Consider the following 23,260-nt stretch of genomic DNA (forward strand, 5'->3'; position numbering starts at 1 on the left):
AGTAGCACATGCTAAATTCTACGTGGTACATAGATTAGTTCAAATGTGCAGTTATCAGCTATACACTACAATGGAAAGTGCTTAGTTGCTCAGATTCGCAATTCCTGTTTCAGCATGCACACACCGAACTTGAATGTCACCACAGCTGCTGAGAAAAAAAAGGCTGCTGGTCACTAAACTAACAGCTGGACCCAAAAAGCAGAAAATAGAATGTTCGGTTGTAATATTTTACCATGTATATAAAAACACAAATGTTTGGAACTTGGCTATAACCTCATATCACTATATTATATTCTATATCTGCTTGGTTTAATAGTGACATTTAGAACTCTAGAAATCTAAATCTGAAATCAGTTCTGGCACTTTTGTTATAAGTGCTATTAGCCATTCATCTGTGTCAAATATCCATGTCACATCAAAATCAAAATGCACTGCCCATGACTTCACAAATACAGTACTTGAGAACATGGTCATTTAAACATTGTATAAACTGTAACAAGTTCCTTAATTAGTATTATTGTGAAAATTCCATTCTGTAATACGTTTGAGTGGTCTTGTATAATAAATACCATGTGACAAAGTACTGTACCAGGTGGTAAACCCATTACTATCTCTCTCTTCCCTCAAAAATAATGGGATAACTTTTAAAGAAGACGAATACACAGTTTAAAATCGAGGAAAAAATGACATTCATGTTTATGTCTAAAACACTCCAAAGATACTCAGCTCTTCCTCTTTCTCAAAGCTTGTTAGGTCCTACAACACAGTAAGTAAAGGTTGTTGATTTGGTACACCTGTAAATGTCTATACTCAATGTAGCAAAATCATAATTCGTTTATCACAGTTAAACGGAGCCTGACATACTCACATTCCTCTCTGAAACATCAGGACTCCTTATTAGGATTTAATGATACCTACTTCCGATAAACACACCTAAAGCATGTTTCATAAATCATGATATGGTTTATTTATGCCTAAGTAACTTAAAGTGTATCCTCTGCTTTAAACCATTTATTATAAACATCTGATGTTCTCTGCAACTCTAGGCACAGATGATGCAGTCTACATAATTTACTGATGTCACATATAACTGAGCATAATAAAGGGTAAGTCATTGAGTTAGCCAGTCTTAAGGAAATATTTTTTTACATTTCTTTGCTTTATTTTTATTGGATACTTGCATGTATTATACAATACAAGATAGATTAACTACAACAAAATTCTATCTGCAAAGTATCCTAAATTTAAAACAGATGACACAGTGTAATGGCAATCACATTAAAATTTAACCATGTCTTTCCATAATATATAATCAGTTCATTCTGATGTTTCACAACCTGCCTCTTTTGGTTATATTGTCATTGCTTTTTTGTGAACAGATATAATTTACACTAATATAGCTTCTCTATGAATTCAGACTGCGGTTAAGCATTTTTATTGCAGCATTTTTAATTAAATAGAAACTTCACTATAGAATTTCATGTTTACAGTTCATATATTAGACACTGTGGAGCAAGTGATACATTGAAAGTGACAGAACTTCCCAGCCAAAAGATATGAACCCTGCTAAGGCCCTTCAGCTAAACACATAGGCAGCTACACTGGTATGCAGTTGTATCTGGAATTATGAGGATGAGGGTTTATTCTAGTTCTGTTGCTGTCTTTAGTATTAGTTGCAGAAAATGTTGTAACACATCTTGACCAACTGATTTATATTAATAGTTTAAGTAATTAGTAGTAGAGGAATGTATGATTTTATACAGTTGGGATGATATTGTATGAAATAAGATCTGTTTCTATGTTGCAAGGACAGTAGTTCATTTACAAATCATGAATAAAATAAAATGGGTTAGCACTCTTTGCTGCTAATGACATTACTCTTTTATGTTTAACTAAGTGAGGTCAAGGTCAAATACAACTATGTTCAAAGAGCCACTTAGCTGCTATCCTGAAAGTAATTTAAAAGATACTGACTCACCCTACCATATTCTAAAAAAGGAAAAGATGACAAAAAGACACTTTCTGTAACTAATACATAGAACAAAAACTGACCCCACTGTGAACATTCAGTATATTCTCCTACTAATACTTTGGTGTAGGTAAGCTTAAAAGTGGGATCAGTATGACATTAATTACAATGATCTGATTCAGTATCTTTTGTCTAGATCCAAGTTACAGAGTTATTGATTAAAAAGTGCACTGCTGTAATTCTTCAGGGCACCGACCGAGCCTAAAACTGCTAGGTGTACTGGTGATTTTATATAAGGCACAAGGCACACATTGTGTGACCTGTGGTGGACACTGGTGAAATTGGCACCCTCTAGTGTGTGCTATGGTTTATGCTTAAATGTTTGTCTTGGACCCATTGGTTATACTTTAGATTAAGGGGTTCTTAATTTAATTCTGAGCATAGCTGAACCACATTTTTAACTTTAAGACTAGGGGAACAACATAACATCTCTAATACCATGTTAGCAGATTTTTTTATATACAGTTATAATAGAAATCTGAAGTATGATAAACTTCTTTGTATGTGTAAAAACAAAAAGTTAAATGCACCATGGTGAACACTTTTCATGACACTTCAGTTGTCTGAATAGGCCAGCTAAAAACTACAAGGCACCATAAACAATTGAGTATGGATAAAATCACAGGGATCACCAAGTAGACTTCAGGCTCCAGAGCTATACATTAATTTCTCATATGACATTTGAAAATTGCCAGGAAATTTAAATATCCAAACAACTTAAATTATTCCAGATATGTTCAGGAATACCACAAAGCAGAGTGAATAGTGGTATGGATATTCAAAAAAAGTTTTCGCATTCAATGAAAGGAAAAGAGCATCACTGACTTGGTATAAAACAATATAATTACTGTTCATTGGTGGTGAACTGAACTGACCTTTTCTATCTGAGGGAGTTCACTTCTCAGTGAACTTCTAATGTATTTTTATAAAGCTCTGATATAGGGGTACTCTCACCACAAAAAAATAAAAACGAACGGACAGAGATTTTTCAAAGGAATTTAAAGCATTCTCCATTACGATGTCAGAGTTAAGACCCCATCCGGTAACAAAGTGTTGTTGGCTTAATTACCAAGGGACCTCAGTTTAACATCTGAAAGACAACACCTACCAGAGCACAGACAGTCTGGTATAGCATGACCAGTGCCACCTACTGGTCCAGCAACACCACTTACAGCAGCCACCTGGTTTTCACTAGAGGTTTAGAGCTTGCTTTTATCAGTCAAAGCAGTTTTAAAGACTTCTATACCCCCCTTTAAAAAAGGATAATTATATATATTCTGCTCTACAACTGCTATTTACACAGTATACTGAAATATCTGCGCATACACATCATCAATTCAGCATCTTTTTCTGTTCATTGCATCAGCACTGAATTTTACAAGAAAAGTGACCAGCAGTTCTTCAAATGAACTACTGCAGGCGTTAAAAAGTTGCCAACTGCAAAAGCTCTCAAAATTGAACATTATCACTTGTCTGGAAAGATAATTTAGCCAAGTCCCTAACCCACATGTCCGTGGAAACCCGACTCCAATCACATTTCTACATCAGTTAGAAGTCAGGGAGATTTAGTGCCCTTTGGAGCTCGAATCACTATCCCTTTACAAAACATCAAACACTCACAAAGTCCCTTTTTAGAGCTGTCTGTTGGCACAGCGACACTGTGATAATGAAAACACACGTTTCCTGAATGTTAATCGCACCGGGCTAATCAAATTGCAGCATAAACAAATCACATTTGCATACGAGAATAAAACCACCTAAAATAGGGGGCCTGTTTGAGCAGAATTTCCCCCGGATATGAGAACACAGGGCTCTTACGTTCAGGAATATGGTCTTATCGTGGTAAGAGAAGGAGTGAAGAAAGGGCACTCAAACAGAAACCAAACTTTTCAGCATCCTAATTCATGAAGAGGTCTCATGATGTAACGTTTCATTTTCATTTGCTGAGGAAAAAAAAAGAAAATCTTAATTTGCTAAAAGGATATATTTATACTGTCAGTGAATCTGAAAATAAAACACTAGGGTCAATATTCATTTTTATATTGTGCTTTTCAGTACCTTAACATTTAGCTGTGTTGCTGACTTAGAACTAAGAAAGAGTTGGAAAGAGATCCAATAATTCAAGTAATTATAGTAAACTTTAGTCATTGCATAAATATTCCTATAAAACACATTCATGCACTTATACTTGAAGATATTGAATCAATCACATCATACTAGAAAAGTACATATAAAGTAATAAAACTGTTTTCTCTCACAAAAGACAACTAATCTATTTCTCCTTTCCAACTAGTCTTTAGCAAAGCAAAGATTTTCAGTGAAATTACAAACGGATGAACAAGAACCATGTTTCATGGTTATACGCACCTTGGAGAAGAATACTAAAATTAATTTCAACGTTTAAAGATAAATGCTGTATTTACTTTGTTTTTAAAAACAAGTGGTTTTGGAAAACTCTATTGTTACAATCTGTACAAAACCAAAAAAGCACAAACATTCAGGCTTTCAGTTCAGACTCTTTTCATACTGAAAATGCAGCTGTAATGACTTGCAGACTTGCTTCCCCATGCAACTGTTCTGAATATGACTATATATAGTATTGTAGTTTTTTCCCCCAATTTCCACACATTTTAATTTTATAACTATAGTTACCATGCTAACAAATCAGATAAAAAGATGAGTGGAAGAAATTCTTATTGTAGTTTTAAACAGGCTCTCTTGAATATTAAATTACATAATACATTTATATGATGTTGTGTTTAACAGATATCTGCACAATAACCTAATGCCTAAAAGGCTGATTAAGATCCTACTGGCCAAATCATATTGGACCCCACTCTGCACAGTATGTTAAGCACTTTAAAATGCGATGTTTTTCAATGCATTTGGGAGTTTTACTTACAGTCAGAGTAATAAAAGTAGCAGAAATAATCTGAAAATTATTTTAAGTGGATTGTACAGGGATGCAGTTTGCAGTACCATAAATTCTGATGGGATTTGAAAATGTCTTTCAGGATATTCATTACTGAAAACAAAAGTCTGAAAAATGGCAAACAAACCTAGTTGTGCACTCTTCACAAAGACAAACACCACGGAACAACAGTCATCCAAACTCATCAACCCCTGCTGGTTCTGATGCAGCAGGGGACTTGATACGCAAAAGAGAATCTCTCCATAGACAGAAAAACAAATTGGAGGCATTTCTTCTTTGATTGCGTCGAAAATGCTGAAGTGATTTCCCTCAGATGCACATCTCACAGTGCAATGCTTTAAGGGAGTGCTTTATTTGCTGTTGCAAGCCATTTATTTTTATTATTTTCTCTCAGCTTTTATACTTTAATCAAGATAAAAAAAACACTTAGAATTATTAATTAAAAATTTATACAAAACTGGATGAACAAAAACAAGTTAAGTTACCAAGAAAAAAAAGTCACACGTGATCTGTAACCATATGATCGCAATAGATTAAGGTTGTGCTGTACAACCAAATAAAGAAATCATAATCAAAGCAAAAAAACACATTATGAACACTGTTCTCTCCATTGTGTTTACTTTGTCTTGATCTAATACAAAAAGAACATTCCCAAGGTGTTCTGTGAATACTGGCTTAAAAAGTTGCTCAAATTAGATCTAGCTAACTTAGATCTAGCTAAAATAAACCTAGCAGCTGAACCTATACAATCTTAAAATAGATTTGATCTGGACACTTAAGACTCTATTGTCAACATTTTCCATTAAAATGGTAAGAAGACTTATTCTAAAATTTCAAGTATTTGTTTACAGAACAATTGTTCATAAAATGTTTGTGCTTAAACTATGACAAAGCAGAAAGCTGTAAGCTGTAAGACTGCACTGCATCCCTGAAAGGTCATGTATAATTGCTTTCTTGTATTTTGTGATGTAGGACATGTATGCATGAGGCCTCTGAATACGATCACACATGTAACACAAATTACTGAAATGTTCTTCATGCGGTGTAAGTTCCCCATAAAGGGAAAAGCAATCAGGGACACTGGATGGTCCCACAGCCAGGCATCCTGAGTTTCAACTTGTGACAATGCTGAAGTGTACAATCAATAGGGAGGAAAAAAAACCCACCCCATTTTTACCAAAAGGACACATGTATATTTAAATAAAAAAAAACTACAGTTTTCCTCAACATTGTAATAATCAGAAGCTATCCTTCAGCAAACGAAGGTATTGGGAGTGAAATTTAAAGTTCATCTACAAAGTCTTTATAGAACAATTTTGAAGGACTAATGAAAAAAATGTTAGTAGACATGTTACTTGAAATAAATGAACAAGACAGACCATGTACCGTATATGTACATGGTAGACTGTGTACATTTTCCATAATAAGCACACTTACAAATGTTGTTATATCATTATTTGATTTGAATCTTTGAACCTGCTATAGAATGTCTTTACTTGTAGAGACTGTTCATGTTCTATAAATGGAATGGCTGGCTCACCAAAAATCCCACTAATGTAGGAATGCTGTACCAGAACACCCTGCACACAATTACATTTCATCATTACTGGATGGTTTATTGAGTTTAATAAAAGCATTAAGCATCTGACAAAGTAAAATATGTTTTTTTTAATTAAGTAAAACGTACAAATCTTTCTCCTTTTTTCCTAATATACAAATCTAGAATTGTTTCCTGAATTCACTGGTGCAGTAAACAGGCCTTAATTGGGGTATATCATCTTTTAGTGCTTTTTGTGGTGCTGACAAACTCTTAAAAGTTCAAATAGTGAAGATAAAGCCAAAACCATCAATTTAACAGTGTACTTTGTTGTTAAATAAAGGCAAATTCAAAGTCACAAGGATACAACAGATAAGTCCTTTTCAACTTGCAAGTACTTAGTTTAAAGCACTTACCAAGACAGAAATGGAAAGCATTATATGGATTGCCAATTTTCTTTTAATAAAGGATTTGTTTTTGTTCACTAACCCTCTTGACAAGATGTGGCAGCTATTGTCCTCGTTTCCACTAAGGACCCCTCACACTTAAGTTCCCATTTTAAAAATAAAATTAAAAACTATTGAAAAAAGAAATGGCTTCCACCTTGAGCAATTCAGCTACTTAAAGCAATAATGAGGTCTGTTTTGTGTCCTTTTGAGTATTCTTTCCCCTGTAACTTAAATTCCCTTTAATTTAAGTTCAATTTAAAGTACTGAAATACCGACTTGAAATATTAGAAAAGACTGGTTGACAAATGGAAAGATGGAAATTTGTATTAAGTGTTTTTTTTCCAACCCCTAAGAATAGGTAGGAAACACATTAAAAAATAAATGTTACAAAAGTCACTAAAAAAGAAATAAAAAAGCCTAGTGTTCCACAGAATTTAAAAAAGGCAGCAGGGCATCTTATTAAGCAGGATCCTGCAGTATAATCCCACCCTCTGGGATCTCAGTACAACCCCAGGGAAATGTCACCATTCACCAACACACGGCACAAATACAGATGAGCAGATACAAAGGCAGCATCCCAGCCATCAACACACATCATTCACTAAGGTAGAAAAAGGTTAGAGCACATTTTTATGTGAGCATAAAAGAAACTGCCTCTGTTAAACATACAAATGCATAATGTTAGATAATAGCTTTTGGTAATACTGATGTATGTAAGTGTACACATACAGATGTGTCCATAGTGCGTTAAGTGTTCTCTCCAGATTATGGGCATGCTCAATAAACTGTGACAAATTAATTTGCTAAACATATTAATGATCATATTGGAAATATTTCCAAAAATACCTTGCTAGACAGGTGTAGTTTTCACGTTATTAGTTTTAGATGTTTTCTGATTGGTTACATTCTAATACTTTAACAAACATTTTCAAAATCTGAGAAAATATACGCTCATTTAATATTGAGCCAGAGGAATAAAAAAATGCAATAACATATCATGCATATTAAAACTTTAGTTTACAAATGTCTATGATGTTTTATCCCTGAAAACATGCCTTAAGAACAAGACCTTAAAAAAAATAACTGCAGACTACAAAATCACCAAAGGCAAGACTCCTTTAACCGTGGTGTCTGTAGCACTCTTTTTTCAGCACAATGTATTCTCACAATTAAAGAATGTAATTAAAAGGATTTGCTTAAAAAAAGTATTTGTAAGAATAAGGAAACGTAAATTTCAAGGATAAGAGAAAAGTTTAAATTGCTGCATTGAGTACCATTTCAGAAGCTATGAAATAACTATTTCACAAACGTTTGCAACTTGCCACCCCTGACCATGTGAAGCTCATGTTTAAATGCATGTGTTATGATCTTCCACTGAACTGAAAAGGTCTCCTTGCCTCACAACAAGTATCGTATTTTAATCTCATGGAAATAAGTGAAAAGGTAGTTAAGAAAAGCAAGCAAACTCCTGCTTTTGCATTTTAATGTCGCTTGATCTGTTGAAATGAGCACTGCATTTTACTCCCTCGTAACTACTTTTCTTTCACAAGGTGCATTGCTGTGCATGAGCCTTTTCATCCCAGTCTCCCAAAAGACTGCCCAGTCGTCAAAGAGAAGCCAAGTCAGCACTCAAAAGTTAATGACGTCACACTGGCAGCTATCTGACCAATCCCTGCTCTTCTGCCCCTGGCAGCTGAAACATCAATTTGTGTTTATCCCAAATAGGGAGGGGAGTTAGAGAAAAAAAATATATATCAGTGAGACAGTATACATCACTTAAATCACTGCAACCCTCTCCCATACAGTGGCCTATCTGCTGCCACCTTGCATCTTCCTCAACAGGGGACCAAAATAGTTCTAAATGCTCCAAGGGTTTGGACTTGACAGACTGCTCTGAGCCTGCCTCCTCCCCTCAGAACAGAAAAAAAGGAAAAAAAAATCTTTAGAGCAAATCAACGCAACCTAGCTGGAAGCGTTCTGCATTAACCCCTAGAGGGGATAGAGAGAAGGGGGGGGTTGGATGTGTTAATACACAAGAACACTGCATCAAACCAATGTACTGCTCAGAACGGTATGCGTCAGCAGTACATTCACGTTTCAACTGAAGGACAAAAGGAGGAGAGAGAGCAGCCTGTCTTGGCTGCCTGCAACACCAACACATAAAGAAAAAGGAGACAGAAGGATAAACAAGGGGGGTTAAAAAATGTGGCTGTGGACTGGCTTTTCCCACGTCTCTCCTGTTTTTGCTTCTATTACAACTCTGGCTACTGCTGCAGTCCGCCGGCTAGAAAGACGTTAACTGCAACAAAAGGCTAATGCTACAACTCACTACCTCAAAACAAAAGGGGATACACCAGGAGCTACAGGAGGTAAACCTGAGCAGCTCTCCACCGGTTGTCTTGCACGGATCCTTTTCAAACCAAGGGCACACCACCGAAGAACGTGTTTTTCTGTTACAAGGGAGTGAGAGAGCACTCTCGCGCAAACCTCCTCAACATTGCTGCGCTCCCCCCATCCCCCTGACCCCCCCCCCCCCCCCTTTGGAGAAATTGACGGATTATTGCTAACTGTGCAGGAGGCAGGCTGCAGCTGCTGCATCTACTGGCTAGAGAGCTAAGCTAGTTAAAAAGAAAAAAATCTAATGACGGCAATGTGCAGCTTTTAGCCTTTACAATCCACCTAAACACGGCAAATCAAGTGGAAAAAGGCAGAGGGACGCTAACAGCAAATTGAAGAGAGCTCTTCCAAAGAGGAGGAAAAACTAAGGACTAGTGAATTTTGTTTTCCTTCTTTCTTGGCTAAATGTCTAGTTCAGCAATGGAGCATCGCAGAAAGCACTCTACAGTACCCAGCGCTGGCTTCCAAGGACAATCACTGGGAGAGATGAAGGCATTACTCTTTGGAGCAGACTGGATGCATGCACCTGTTTAGTTTATTGGGCCTTACCTCTAAAAAAAAAACATCTTTTAATGCTGCTGTTTCTGGATTTACTAGGAGCCATTTTGCCAGATTGTTTTACTACACATTTTTACTTGTCTGTCAAAAAAGGCAACAGTTCATGTGGGGAATATGAATTAAGCATTAGACGTACTTTATGATTGCAAAGGACTTCTCAAAACTCAAGAGGTAGGTGCTCAGTGTTCCCACCCCACTTTCCATCAATTCAAATCTTTCTCTGCCTTTTCTCTCTCATACTCTGTCTGAGAACAGCACCATCCTGCACTGTAGATGGAAAAAAGAACCAGAGTCTTGCTTAAACCGGGGTAGGGCCAGTTCTCCATTCCGTGCCAAATCCCAGACGATGTTGAATTATGAACGTGCCACATCATGAGTCTCTTGTGGCAGGTAACTGTGCACCGTACCTGGAATGCCGCCCTGCTTTTTGTAGTCTACCTCATGGTACGAACGTGGAGTCTGTGTGCAGCTTCTGCAGGACCCCAGAGCTGCCCTGTAGTCTGCTCTTGCAGTAACCAGTTCAGTAAAGTGGTCTGCACACGTCGCGGCCTCACAAGGGTCCCTGAAGGGATCCCCTCAAACACCCGGTACCTCAATCTGATGGAGAACAGCATTGAAATGATCCAGGCGGATACTTTCCGACATCTCCACCACCTGGAAGTGCTGCAGCTGGGGAGGAACTCAATCCGCCAGATAGAGGTCGGTGCTTTTAATGGTTTGACCAGTTTAAATACCTTGGAGCTGTTTGATAACAGGTTGACTGTAATTCCAAGCGGAGCATTTGAGTACCTGTCAAAACTGCGGGAGTTATGGCTCAGGAATAACCCCATTGAAAGCATACCCTCTTACGCTTTCAATAGGGTGCCCTCTTTGATGCGCCTGGATTTGGGGGAGCTAAAAAAACTGGAGTATATTTCGGATGGTGCTTTTGAAGGATTATACAACTTGAAATACCTTAATCTTGGAATGTGTAACATAAGAGACATGCCAATCCTCACCCCATTGGTTGGGCTGGAGGAACTAGAAATTTCTGAGAACCATTTCCCAGAAATCAAACCTGGATCCTTCCAGGGACTGAAATCCCTGAAAAAACTATGGATTATGAACTCGCAGATTAATCTGATCGAACGGAATGCTTTTGATGACCTCACAGCATTGGTTGAATTGAACCTAGCCCATAATAACCTGACCTCTTTGCCCCATGACCTTTTTGCACCTTTGAGGTACCTAGTGGAGTTACATCTGCATCACAACCCCTGGAATTGTGACTGTGACATAGTGTGGCTCTCATGGTGGCTGCGTGAATACATCCCCACCAACTCAACATGCTGCGGCCGCTGCCATTCCCCCCCCCACATGAGGGGGAAATATTTAGTGGAAGTTGACCAAAGCACTTTTCAGTGCTCAGCTCCTTTTATAGTGGACGCACCTAGGGATGTAAACATTTCAGCGGAACGCGTAGCTGAGCTCAAGTGCCGCACAGCCTCCATGTCATCTGTTAGGTGGTTACTTCCCAATGGAACAATACTAAGTCATGGGTCAAACCACCCGCGAATATCCGTTCTCAATGATGGAACTCTCAACTTCTCTCACGTGCTGCCAACAGACACTGGGATTTATACATGCATGGTCACCAATGTGGCGGGAAATTCCAACGCTTCGGCCTATCTCAACGTGAGCAATGCTGAGCTTAACACGTCCAACCTGAGTTATTTCACGACCGTCACCGTGGAGATTGTAGAGCCAACATCCGAGGAAATCACGAAGCCCAAGACGGTGACGGCATCTCCTTCAGTGTTCCAACCTGTATTTATATCGACTCCAACCGTTCTGCTGCAGAACACCAAGACACCAAAGCAGGTGTCAGTACCAACTTCAAACGGCACAGAAAAACCACTTACTAGCTTGGATGAGGTCATGAAGACCACCAAAATCATCATTGGCTGCTTTGTGGCGGTCACCCTACTAGCAGCAGTAATGTTGATAGTATTTTATAAACTGCGCAAGCGCCACCAGCAGAGGAGCACAGTCGCAGCTACTAGGACTATAGAGATTATACCAATTGATGAGGATGTACCTACAGCGTCAATGGGAACAAGTATACCAGAAGAAGGGGTTGCTATGCCCACAATCCGTGACCACATGAACTATAACTACAAACCAGCACATGGGGCCACCTGGACAGAGAACAGCATTGGCAACTCTCTTCATCATACCATGGCCATCACCGCTATCCCTGAGCCCTATATAATACAATCTCACACAAAGGAGAAGGTACAGGAGACACAGATTTAACATTCCCCTATCCTTTCCTCATTATAAAATGCAATAGAATGCACAAAAAAGACAGTAACTTTTTTGTACAGAGTGCAAAATTAAGACTGTTTTTCTTGTATATGCTTATATATAAAAATAAATCTACTATGGGCTGGTAAGAGAAGCAGATTATATTAAATAAATTAAAACTATTTTCTAACTTGTAACTTCTATTTAAAAAAAGAAAGCTGTTAAGATGCTATTGTGACTTTGAGAAATGAGGGTAAACCTGTTTAAAAGGGCATTCTGTAAATTTTTAGACGACGCTACATAGGATGCAGTAAATACCCATTTATACTGAGAAGTCTTTCTAAAAAGCCCAAAATCAATCTTTACAGGTTTATCTTGTAAAAGCACCAAGAATTTGTACTGTGCCAAATGTTATAAATGCAATAAAGGATTTTTGGAAGAAAAAAAAACATAGATATAACCCCATCTTTTCACAGTGTTATACGTAAAAAAGCCTAGAAACTGGCGTGCTGTAGCTATCAGCCAAATGGTTTCAGACTGCACCATATTTCTGCAGCTATAATTTAACTCACTGCTTGCCAGTTGTTGAAATGGATTTAGTTCCATGAATCTGGGGAAAGGCTAAGACTCTGCATTCAGGGTGAAAGCCACTGTTTCAGTATTTCCACTGGGCTGAACAGAAAATGCTTAGATGAATGCCAAAATTAAATCCCGAGTTTTGTTTCTAGATAAGTCTTATTTTGTCACTTGCACTTTAAATGCAGACAACTGAAGAAGAGTTCTGTTTATGCTATGATCATTTTGAACACCCTCCATCTGAAAAAGCTGTAAGATGTTATATATTAAGGGGAAAGATACATCAAAGCTTGAGTGAAAAAGTTCAAAATAATTTGACGGAATTATTTTTTTATTGAAATAATTGGAATTTTTGGTCTGAAAACATGTTTTCTGTACTTTATTCGTGGTATTTTTTATTTAAAAAGTGTGAGGATTAGTTAATGGATAGGTTTGAGTCTGTATTATACTTTGAGATTTCTTATTCATTCAAACAATGTACCGTGAAGTACCTTTACTGATGACAAGATGAAATCATCTCACTAAATTAAAATCCTACCTACCATTCTAATCAGAGCTTAATCTCCAAATGGTCATGTAATTTCATTTGAAAATTGATGGAATTTAAGGCTTTGTCAATACTAACTAATATATAATTACCTTACATAAAAGTTTCAATTTTTAAATGGGTGCTTCGTGTGTAAACAGACAAAGATTGGTTTCTTCCTCATAACACACTGAAACAGGATTATATAAAATCATTAGCATTTCCTTCTGGCACCAAATCAGTCTGCAACTGAACAGCTCAAACACTGACGGAAATCTGAAAATCGACACATTTTACCCTTTTTCATTAATTTTTAAGAATCCTTTATATGATACAACATTCAGCAATTTCCTTCTGAAGAAAATATTGTGTGAATAAATGGAAGGGGAAGATGTACATCTTCAATATAAAAATGATTTTTATAGAAGAAAGGAAAATAGTGATTAGAATCCTAAAGCATCAAATTGCAATTAAAACTATTATATGTAAACACCCCTTATAAAATTATAATGTCTGGTTCCAATTCTTCTTTTCTCTTTTGGTTTTCATCAAAACTTGAGGAACATTTGTGTATCACAGAAACTGTAAGCTAAATTAGAGACGACTTGAAAATGTCCTGGTGCATTGCAATCAAAGGTCTCCACCCACTACACATGAAAAGGGTATGGCAGGAGACTAAGGTAGTCTATATGTCTGTCTTCAAAGTATTTGAAATAAATGGCACAGTATTTTATTTCTGTTTGCTACAGGAACAAGTGCTCCTTTTAATTAAGTAAAACATGAAAAAAACGATTCTAATACTAGCGACCAATCATTCATCCCAACAAATTAATCTGAGGTCTAAAACAGTATATGTTGTAAAACAGTACAAAATAACCAATAATGTACATATAGCAAAATGTATTTAACAAATGATGGATATTTGCACTGTTTTTTAATAACGGTTGGTAAGATCCTTGCTGTCTGCACCTTAAGGGCTTGTACATTGTTTTCCTTATAAGATAAACTGTTCGGGAGCAGGTAGATTTAAAGACAGTCTGTGTTTCTAATGGGCAATAGTAATGGTTTCTGCAGCAATTTCACTGCAGAAGGGAAAGAGGGGAAGCCTTTAAATACATGAAACGTCAAATTGCAAAGCTAAAGGACCATCAACCTTCCTATAAAAGCTAATAGGCATCAATTTGCAACTCTCATCAGTCAGTGCAGTGAAAGAGGCTCAATAGGGTAACAGTAAAGATATTCTATCTGAAACCCTTGCATGCAGTTCCTTAACTATTAGAGAACTATTTGAATCTGGAATTTAAATAGGCTGTGTATTGTGTTAACAGATAAAGGGGCAAAATCTCATGCTGTTTTTTTTCCCCCCAAACAGAGATTATGCAGAGTTTACGGCATGCCGTGAGCTAATTAGTTAACATTTAGTAAAAAAAAAACTTTTAATCAACAGAAAGTATAAATGGTAACATGTCAAAACTTTGTGTACACTTCATCAGCAATCTAATACAGTTTACATGTCCTGGACCACTTCGTTAATTAATTAATGTATTATTAAGAATGTATAATACTGAAAAGGAATGCAAAAGCTTCAATATCTCAAAAGGTAGCAACATACAGTATAATGACAAGGTCACACATTTTAAAATGAAATTTCCATTTGCATCTCTTTTTTGGTTTTAATATAAAAGGAAATTTATTTTGGGAGACTTTGTTTGCCTCTAGGGCCTTTAGAACATAAAGACTATTAGGAGTGACTGCCCATTTATGGCCTTGCCAGAACAATTATGTTAACCAGGAACCTGGTTCATTCACATTTGGGAACATATACATAAGTGCTCAATGGTGTATATATCATAGATATTACTTGCAGATTTGTCAAAGTCCTTTCTTGAATTTTAAACAGTAAATCCAAAATGAAGTCAGAAATCAAACATTTGTGAACCCTGTAACAAATGTATTTCATAAGATGTATTTTAAAGGCTGTGGCCCCATGATTTACTTTCAGAGCTGGAAAAAAAATGTACCGAAAGAAATGTTTAGAGACAATGTATTACTGATTTTCAAGATATACGTGTTAAATCTGATGAACTTCTTAGAGACTTATCAGTAGCACTCTGACTGTTTGACAGTTTTAAGGAGGGTAGGTGGCTAAGTGATTTGCTACCATTTTGCCAATTAATATACACTGAACAAATAAAGGCCCCACTCAATTTATGAGTCAGGCATTCAAGATTTTTATCAATTAATGAAATTTTGCAGTGCTTCTGCAACATTTCTTCCTGCCGATAGCTAGATTTGTACAATTATGCTCACTGTACAAAAAGATCCACAGGCCAGACATAACTGGCTTTTTAAATAAGACCTCCATTTCACTTACATTTCATGTAAGTGTTAGTTTAAAAAAAACAGTGGATACTTAAAATTAAAAAAAAACAAACACAACTGACTTCAACACTTAACTGCAGCACTGGTTTTTATTTAACCTCAAGCTTATAGTTTAATATTTAAAACACAAGCTGTTTCATTGTTTATGTAAAAAACACAGGCTTCACATTTTCAAATGATTTATTCAATGTTTTCACAACATTTAGGGTTGTCTGCAAAAGAAAATGAAATATGTGGAAAGAAACAACGGGCTGTTAGATTTTTTTTAGGTCAACCTGAAAGAAAATATGCACAATTAAAATAAAAGGTTTCAATGTCCAGATTAGTAAAATCTCTGCAAAGCACACAATATTCTGTTGTATTATTGTTAATACATTTTAAATACAACAGATTTTAATTATAATTAAAAAAGTATATTTGCTTTAAATGTTTTTACAGTTTAACAAGATTTTTTTAAACCTTGAAATCTGCAACAGTAATATAGTATGGCACATTTTGAAGGGACTATCTTCATCTAATAGCTTTTATGGAATAAGGTAAAAGCTTTAAAAAGGCATTGTAAGAAGGTGAATTTCTCTTCCCCTCTGTATTATCCCTACAGTCCCAAATATTGACAATAATATAATATTAGTATTAATAATAATAATATTATTATTAATAATAATATTATAACAATAATGATAATAATAATATAAACTCAAAATATTTTGTCAAATCAGATTTTATGTAAAAAATTTGTCATTCAATCCATACACCATAAAAAGTTTTCATGTTCTACTGCAGGCCTTAAATTAAAAAAAGAGGATTGTGTACATTTTAAACATGAAGCAAAGAATAACAATTACATAATAATAATTACACTTAAGTACAACACCCCTTTACAACACTGTAATATAACCAGTTTAGCTCAATAACCTCTAAACTGGGACATTAAAACATGATGCTCTAGCAATGACTTAAATTCGGAAATACTGTTGCCTTTGTTGTTGTTTTTAACTATAATGTCCTGAAACAAGTGTTTCTCGGTTTTTTAAATCTAAGCCACATATCGTAGCATATTATATCATCCACTGACTAAGGTATAAGCTCTCTGGAAGTTAAAGCATATTTGCTGTTTGACTTAAAGAGCTTTAGTCTGTTCTCTTGAAAGTCTGCTTAAATAGTTCAACAGTTTAAAGAGGATGGAAGAAGAAAGCAGAAACACATCACAAAAACCATTCTCTATCTACTGTCTAAAGGAGGAAACAGCTTGCTAAGTAGTTGTTCACAATTATTTCCACAACTGCATATTTTCCGACTGAAATCACACTAACGCGTTAGAAATTCCTCAAAACAATATAGGTCAAAGAAAAAGATCAATAAGTGAATAATTCAAAGCAGAAGCCTTGTTTAAATATTATAAGCTCTTACATGCATCACGCTCTCCATTTAAATACTGATAATTACTAGAGATGAGGGGCTTGTGATGAATGAATGTAACATCTCGTGTTAAGCACCCGATCTAATCAAGAGACATTAATACTGAACTTTTGACACAGATCACAAAATACACAAAGAAACACAAAGATTGCAACCTAAGGCTGCTACTGAATTATTTTCCTTGTATGCAAAAGGGAACAAAGGAAATATGTGGATGTCAAAGTATTTTAATGTTTGAAGTACATGCAAAATTGTTATGGTAGAATTGCTCAAATGCAGTTTTTCAAGAACAAATCACTTTTATTTTGTCGATAACCCAGTAAGCCCTTCAAGTACCATTTTTCAATACACATGATGTGGTCAATTTTTCTCAAGCTGGAAAAATTTACCTTGACATGTATTAACACTGTTAAATCTAAAGGGGAGTAAGTTTAAGATATTTGTTTAAGCAAACTGGGACATATTCTTTGGTGTCCAGAAATACATTGAAAAGCAACACATTGGATCATTTATTATAAATAGGTTGTCCTAAGTTCCTGCAAATAATTGGTTTTAGAACACTGTTGCACAGCACATCTTTCCCAATGACTGTTGTTAAAGATGACAGTGGTGATTGACCTGATCATTTAAGCAGCTTTTAAATTGCATACAATAAAAATGAAATAAAATTTAAGTAACTACAAGATGTACATAGATTCCTTCTAAACTTAGTTCTCAGCAGCTTCTTTAACCATTAGTATTGTTTAGGGTTACAAATTAATTTCTCTCGCTCACTGTATCACAAACGTTTCCCCAGGACCGTTGCCGTTTTAGTTTTTACTAAATACACCTGCAATTGGAACAGGTATCCTTTGTTTAAGGATATCTTTGTTTCACCCATTTTAAAGATATTTTTTGCGAAAATTCTTCAGGCAAACCATGCGGTGCTCAAACCATAAACAAGTTTTTCAAGTAAATTTTAAAAGCAAAAATATGTACTCCAGTCAACAACACTTCAGAAAACATTTGTTTTAAAAAGAATACAGTACAAACAGTATGGATGCTGTGCTATTGCTGAATTACTACAGTAAATACCACAGTAAATACCACATGCAAATCGCAAACTTCTTGGGTTGTCGTCCATTGATACCACAATGACAGTATTTCAGCTTTTTGAAAATAACTGAAATTGACAGAACGGTAATAACAAGGGTTAAAAAGAAATTCACTAAGATTTTATTCACCCTGAAAGGCTAGTTTCCTCATTTTTAGGCCTATAAAGACAATATAATACTTTTAAATTATTAAATTAATTACAAATAATGGTGCTTTCTTCCAAATAAGAAAATACCTCAATCAAATCCAGAGTGTAACTTTGCCTTGGAATCAAGATTTTTTTTTATCTTTTTAATTCTTTGGCCTAGGCTTTGACAAACTTTATATCTGGTGCATCTTTTCTAATGGGCAATGGTTTATAAAGGTATTCAAATGCATCAAATCTCAGATGGAACGGTAGCTTTACATAACTTCTGTTTTTGTACTAATTTTTTGTTAACAGAAAATAAAAATACTTAAACACCACAGAATGACATACCGTACAAGCTACATTGATGAAATCAGTAATGAAGTTGTCAAACCCTTAAAATATCGGCATTAAAAATTCTGATCTGCTGTCAAGGGTCTAAACAAAAATGATTGTTTTTCAAAAAGCACTATATCTCACCAAAAAAGATACTACAGGTTCTTTTTTTTCCTCCTATGAGACTAGGAATTAAGCTGATAAATTATTTTAGAGCGCAATAGATTAAGTTAGACCCCCTTATACCCAACTGCTGAGACCACTCCATATTTAAACAGCATGCAAGGTAACACTTAAGGAGCACTTCAGAATATAAGTGCCTTTCATCACATACCGAATATCAAGGATTTTGTATATGACATTCTATCTGGAAGACATAACCTTGAACACAGGATGAGAAGACAAAATATTTTTGCCCTATATTAAGACAGATAAAAATGTGTGTGCTCTAAAAGGTCAGCACCATCAGCAGAATCCTGGTAATAATCAATCAATAATGATAAAAGTTTGGCTCTAAAGTATTGACGTATACAGATTTATTAATGAAACTGAAAAACTCAAAAAAAAATAACAGTAACAGAATGTTCAGTGACAAACTATAAAAAGAGAAGAAAAAAATGTGTTAAAGGTACATGAAAGCAAAACAAGACATTTGAACAGTTTTTTAGGTACACGCAACCACCCAGAACTGCCTATAGGAAAGGATATAAAAGCACAAATTTGTACAGTTCCTAACAAGAGTTTTTGTCACATATTTTTGCAAAACATGTTTGTAATAAGAGGTCAAATCTTCCGTCTCATCCCCAACATTATAGCTAAAGAAACTGGAGTTTTATGATTTTTAAATAAAGGCATAAGATCTGAGCAAGCAACATAACAGGAAAAAGATTGCCTAATGTTACCAAGACAGCTCTTTGAAAACAAGAGCCTGGCTTACAACACACAGGTTCAAAGAAAACCGTAGAGTACATCACTTCTTATTTTCCAAATATACAGCAATGAAGATATATTAATACATTATTAATAGATAGATACGTTTTACCATACATAAAGATAAGCTTAAATGCAACTCTCCCCAATAACTGTCTGCAAGAGGCCTTTTCTTGAGACAGATTCTCGAGCATCAGTAAAACACCCATGTATCTTAACTTTTAGCATTTATCTTTTTGACAGTGTATTTTTTGTAAATGTACAGTGCAGCACTAAATTCCAAATCTGTAAAGCAAAAAAAATGTACAGATAAAATCATTAGTGGCATTTTCAGCACAACCTCTTCTGTGCAGTTCCCGTAGAGCCACTTTCAGGGCATGGCTTCAGCAAAATATACAGCAGCTCTTAACAGGATTGAAGCAGGAGTGCTCATATTTAAATGCTGTGTTGGACTGTCAACACACTGTTCTGCCACAGTTGTATTTAAGGCCTTCAAAACACTCTCGTGTGCTACATATTTGAAAAACTATGGAAAGAGTGAAATTATCCCGAGGATATTACAAAAATACTTGGTTATTGCTAGATGTCAACCCTTACGCCTACAGTTAGACTGAAAATTACAATATGCAGCGACCCGATACAGTCTTAAAAACATGAAAGATGTCCGATTTCTAAAGTATATGGGCATGTATTGCTAGCACTGACTGTTAAAGTTGTGGAAATAGGGTTCTGTATACTGTATTCATACTTGTTTGTGAAATATTTAAACAAATATCAAAAGCAGTATTTTTGTCAAACTTTTAGCATTACAAAAGTGCAGAAAAGATTAATTGTAAATGTCATGAGACATTAATTTCATAATTACTATGAAGAATTAATTACTTTAATGACTCAATGTTGACCTAGTCTCATATTAAAATTTAAATTGATTTAATGAGATGTTGGTTTTTCCAGAGAGAAGGTAGGGAGAACAGGTGACGAGCTTTACTTTCACTTGGAGAATGGAGAGTTATATTTATGAAAGCTGGCATAAAAGATATGCTTCCCAATGTTACAATAAAGGAAAACAGGGATTTCAACAAGTCTAGCAAATTATCATATCAAAAGTTTATTTCTTTACTTTAGCATATACTAGCTACACTTACCTCCAAAGGTAATTAATCAGCAAATGTTATTTTTCATTTTGTTATTGTTATATTTAATAGTGTAAAAATCAGTACTTGGTTGCATATCCCTTTGAGGTAATAACTGCATGAAGTCTGCAACCCACTGAGCTCACCAAACTTTGTATAATCATTTAAGATGCTTTGCTGCAGGTACTTTTAATTCTTGCTTATTCTTAAGGTGCTCTTGCTCTTTTCTGTTTCTTTAGCATGGAAAATTCTGCTAAATTTAAATCTAGAGGTTGACTTGGCCAATTTCAGATCTTTTCCTGATGAATTCTTCTGTGCATAGGCTATGTTTTGTGTCACTGCCATGCTGCACGGTAAATGCTACCCAATGAGTACAGAAGTATTTTCTTCTACGTAAGTAAACAAAATGTGTCTGTAAATTCCAGGAATCATTCTGCTGCTATCATTATTCACATCATCCAGAGGAAACAAGGCTGGGCCATGCTTCACAGATGTGTTAACCTATCACTGGTTTATCTTTACCTTATATGTCCTTAAAATGTTGCTCTAAATGTCTCCTGGCTTGTCTTTGTACTTCTTAGCAAACTATGAGGCCTGATGGATGTAAGGACTTGTATGTATATCTTTGACCAAATACTTCGATGTGCTCACTGAGTCATATACTTCATTAATTGCATCTGAGTGGTATGAAACCAAATACTGACTCACACTTTTAAAACACCAGGTTAAATAGCTATTGTTTTACAATTGTATAGTACAAGATCTAGATTTAGGAAATATTGACGTTGACCAAAACAAAAGGGGTTCATTTCTATTTGCAGCAAGTCTAAAAGTGCTGAATTAAGTTCAGATTCCATACTATCAACAAAAAACCTTACATCTTAATTTGAAATTTTACTGTACGGAAAAAAACTGCCCTATTAGAAGTCCAAAACGTTAACTCATGTATAAAAACCATAGAAATTAATCTTGTTAAAACCCTATTTTTTATCATTTCCAGTTCACTTCGTCTTTTACAGAATGCAATAATTTGCATCTAACCTTTGTCAATGCAGTATTTATTAAATAAAGAAGCTTTATTTAATGATTTCATCACAGATTATAGCCTTTATAAGGTTTCTTTTTTTATTCCTAATTGAAACTGGCTTAGTGCAGATTTTTCTCAGACTGAGGCTTGTCCTACATATTATACATTTTTCTAGATGGTACATTCAGTGAGGTGAAAAGGTGGACTTAATGTTACAGCTGTAAAGAAAAATATTAATGTTTTTTTTCCCTCATTTTAATTTAACAGTCAATAGCCTGAAATTCTTGCAATTATTTATTGTCCATCAAAACCTCTTCAGACATTTCAGACAATGTCTGCATTATGTTCCAATTTTGGCAGGACCTACTCATATTTGAGACACTTTAGTCATGTTTTCAGATCTAGGTTTGTTTTTTTTCTTCCTTTGTAGGCCATCTTGTTTTTCATAACTTTTGCATTATATATGTAGCTACTTTGCTTTTACTAAATGAAAGCGTGGCACATACTTGTAAAAGTTCTTATTTTTAAATGGATTTGTTTTCTGAATTACTAAACCACACTTTTTTAAACTTGATCTACCAATGAATTAGTTGACCGATGTAACTGCTTCTTGGAAAGCACTCTTGATACTGTGTCCCTAGTTTTAATTTTCTCCAAATCATTAATAACAGTTTGAAACATCAAAATGAAGCTTAATGTAACAAGATTGACTATTTTTTCAAACATTACTGTGGGCAATTCATAACTTATTAACAATCAATCAACAATTGACAGATTAGGAAAACTCTTATGTATGGTTATTAACACTGTAATTTCATCTACTAATCAAGAGTAGAATTATTTTCAAACCAAGATTAATCAGAGACCAGCCTCCAAGGCGGGACACTGACTTCAATGTTCCCAATGGAACGACTGAATTGGTGATAAACATATCTTCTATTCATCACTTTTATTTGATCCAAAATATATTTTAAAAGATCTTTTGTTATCGGTGCAATGCTCTCCTCACTATAAAAACAGCTTTGTCATTGGGAACATTTTCAGGTGCCTTTAAAATTACCCTTGTTAAAGCCTTGCTAAAAAAGTCTATCCCAGACACTTTAGTTTAGATTATTTATAGACCAATTTCAAAACACCAGTTTTTGGCTAAGGTCCTTGTAAAAGTAGTGGTGAATCAAACCAATATGCTTCTCAGTAGTAATATCGCTGAGACATTTCAATCAGGATTCCATTCCAGTTGAGAAAAAAAAAAATCTCAATACTTGTTCTTTAGATCCCATACCAACAGGTTTTTTTTTTCAATATAAGTTCTACAATTGCAGCACAGATGCTCTTCTGGCAACAATGAAGAATGATTGTCTCATGAATGCAGATTCAAATATCCATTCTGGTTCTGTTGAAGTGTGCCAAGAATCAAAGTATTTTAACTCATCAACTTAAAAATGATGAAATCTGCTTTTAACTGATCTGATTTAGTTTAGATTATGACTATCCAAAAAGTACAAAGGGAAGATTGAAACT

The 23,260-nt window shown here is 35.2% G+C and overlaps 2 protein-coding genes across 2 annotated transcripts in view; one reads left to right on the forward strand and one right to left on the reverse strand.

Annotated features, from left to right (window-relative positions):
• snd1 (staphylococcal nuclease and tudor domain containing 1) overlaps positions 1 to 23,260 on the reverse strand; it is a 309,136-nt gene that overhangs the window by 146,263 nt on the left and 139,613 nt on the right. The gene's annotated exons all lie outside the window — the stretch shown is intronic.
• On the forward strand, positions 8,988 to 13,316 carry LOC148829806 (leucine-rich repeat-containing protein 4-like). Its single transcript, XM_088923317.1, has one exon. The coding sequence runs from the start codon at positions 10,275 to 10,277 to the stop codon at positions 12,195 to 12,197; it is 1,923 nt and encodes a 640-aa protein (XP_088779443.1). The 5' UTR covers positions 8,988 to 10,274; the 3' UTR covers positions 12,198 to 13,316.

This window comes from Atractosteus spatula, chromosome 8 (genome assembly GCF_055471065.1).
Source record: "Atractosteus spatula isolate fAtrSpa1 chromosome 8, fAtrSpa1.hap1, whole genome shotgun sequence".
Taxonomy (NCBI): domain Eukaryota; kingdom Metazoa; phylum Chordata; class Actinopteri; order Semionotiformes; family Lepisosteidae; genus Atractosteus; species Atractosteus spatula.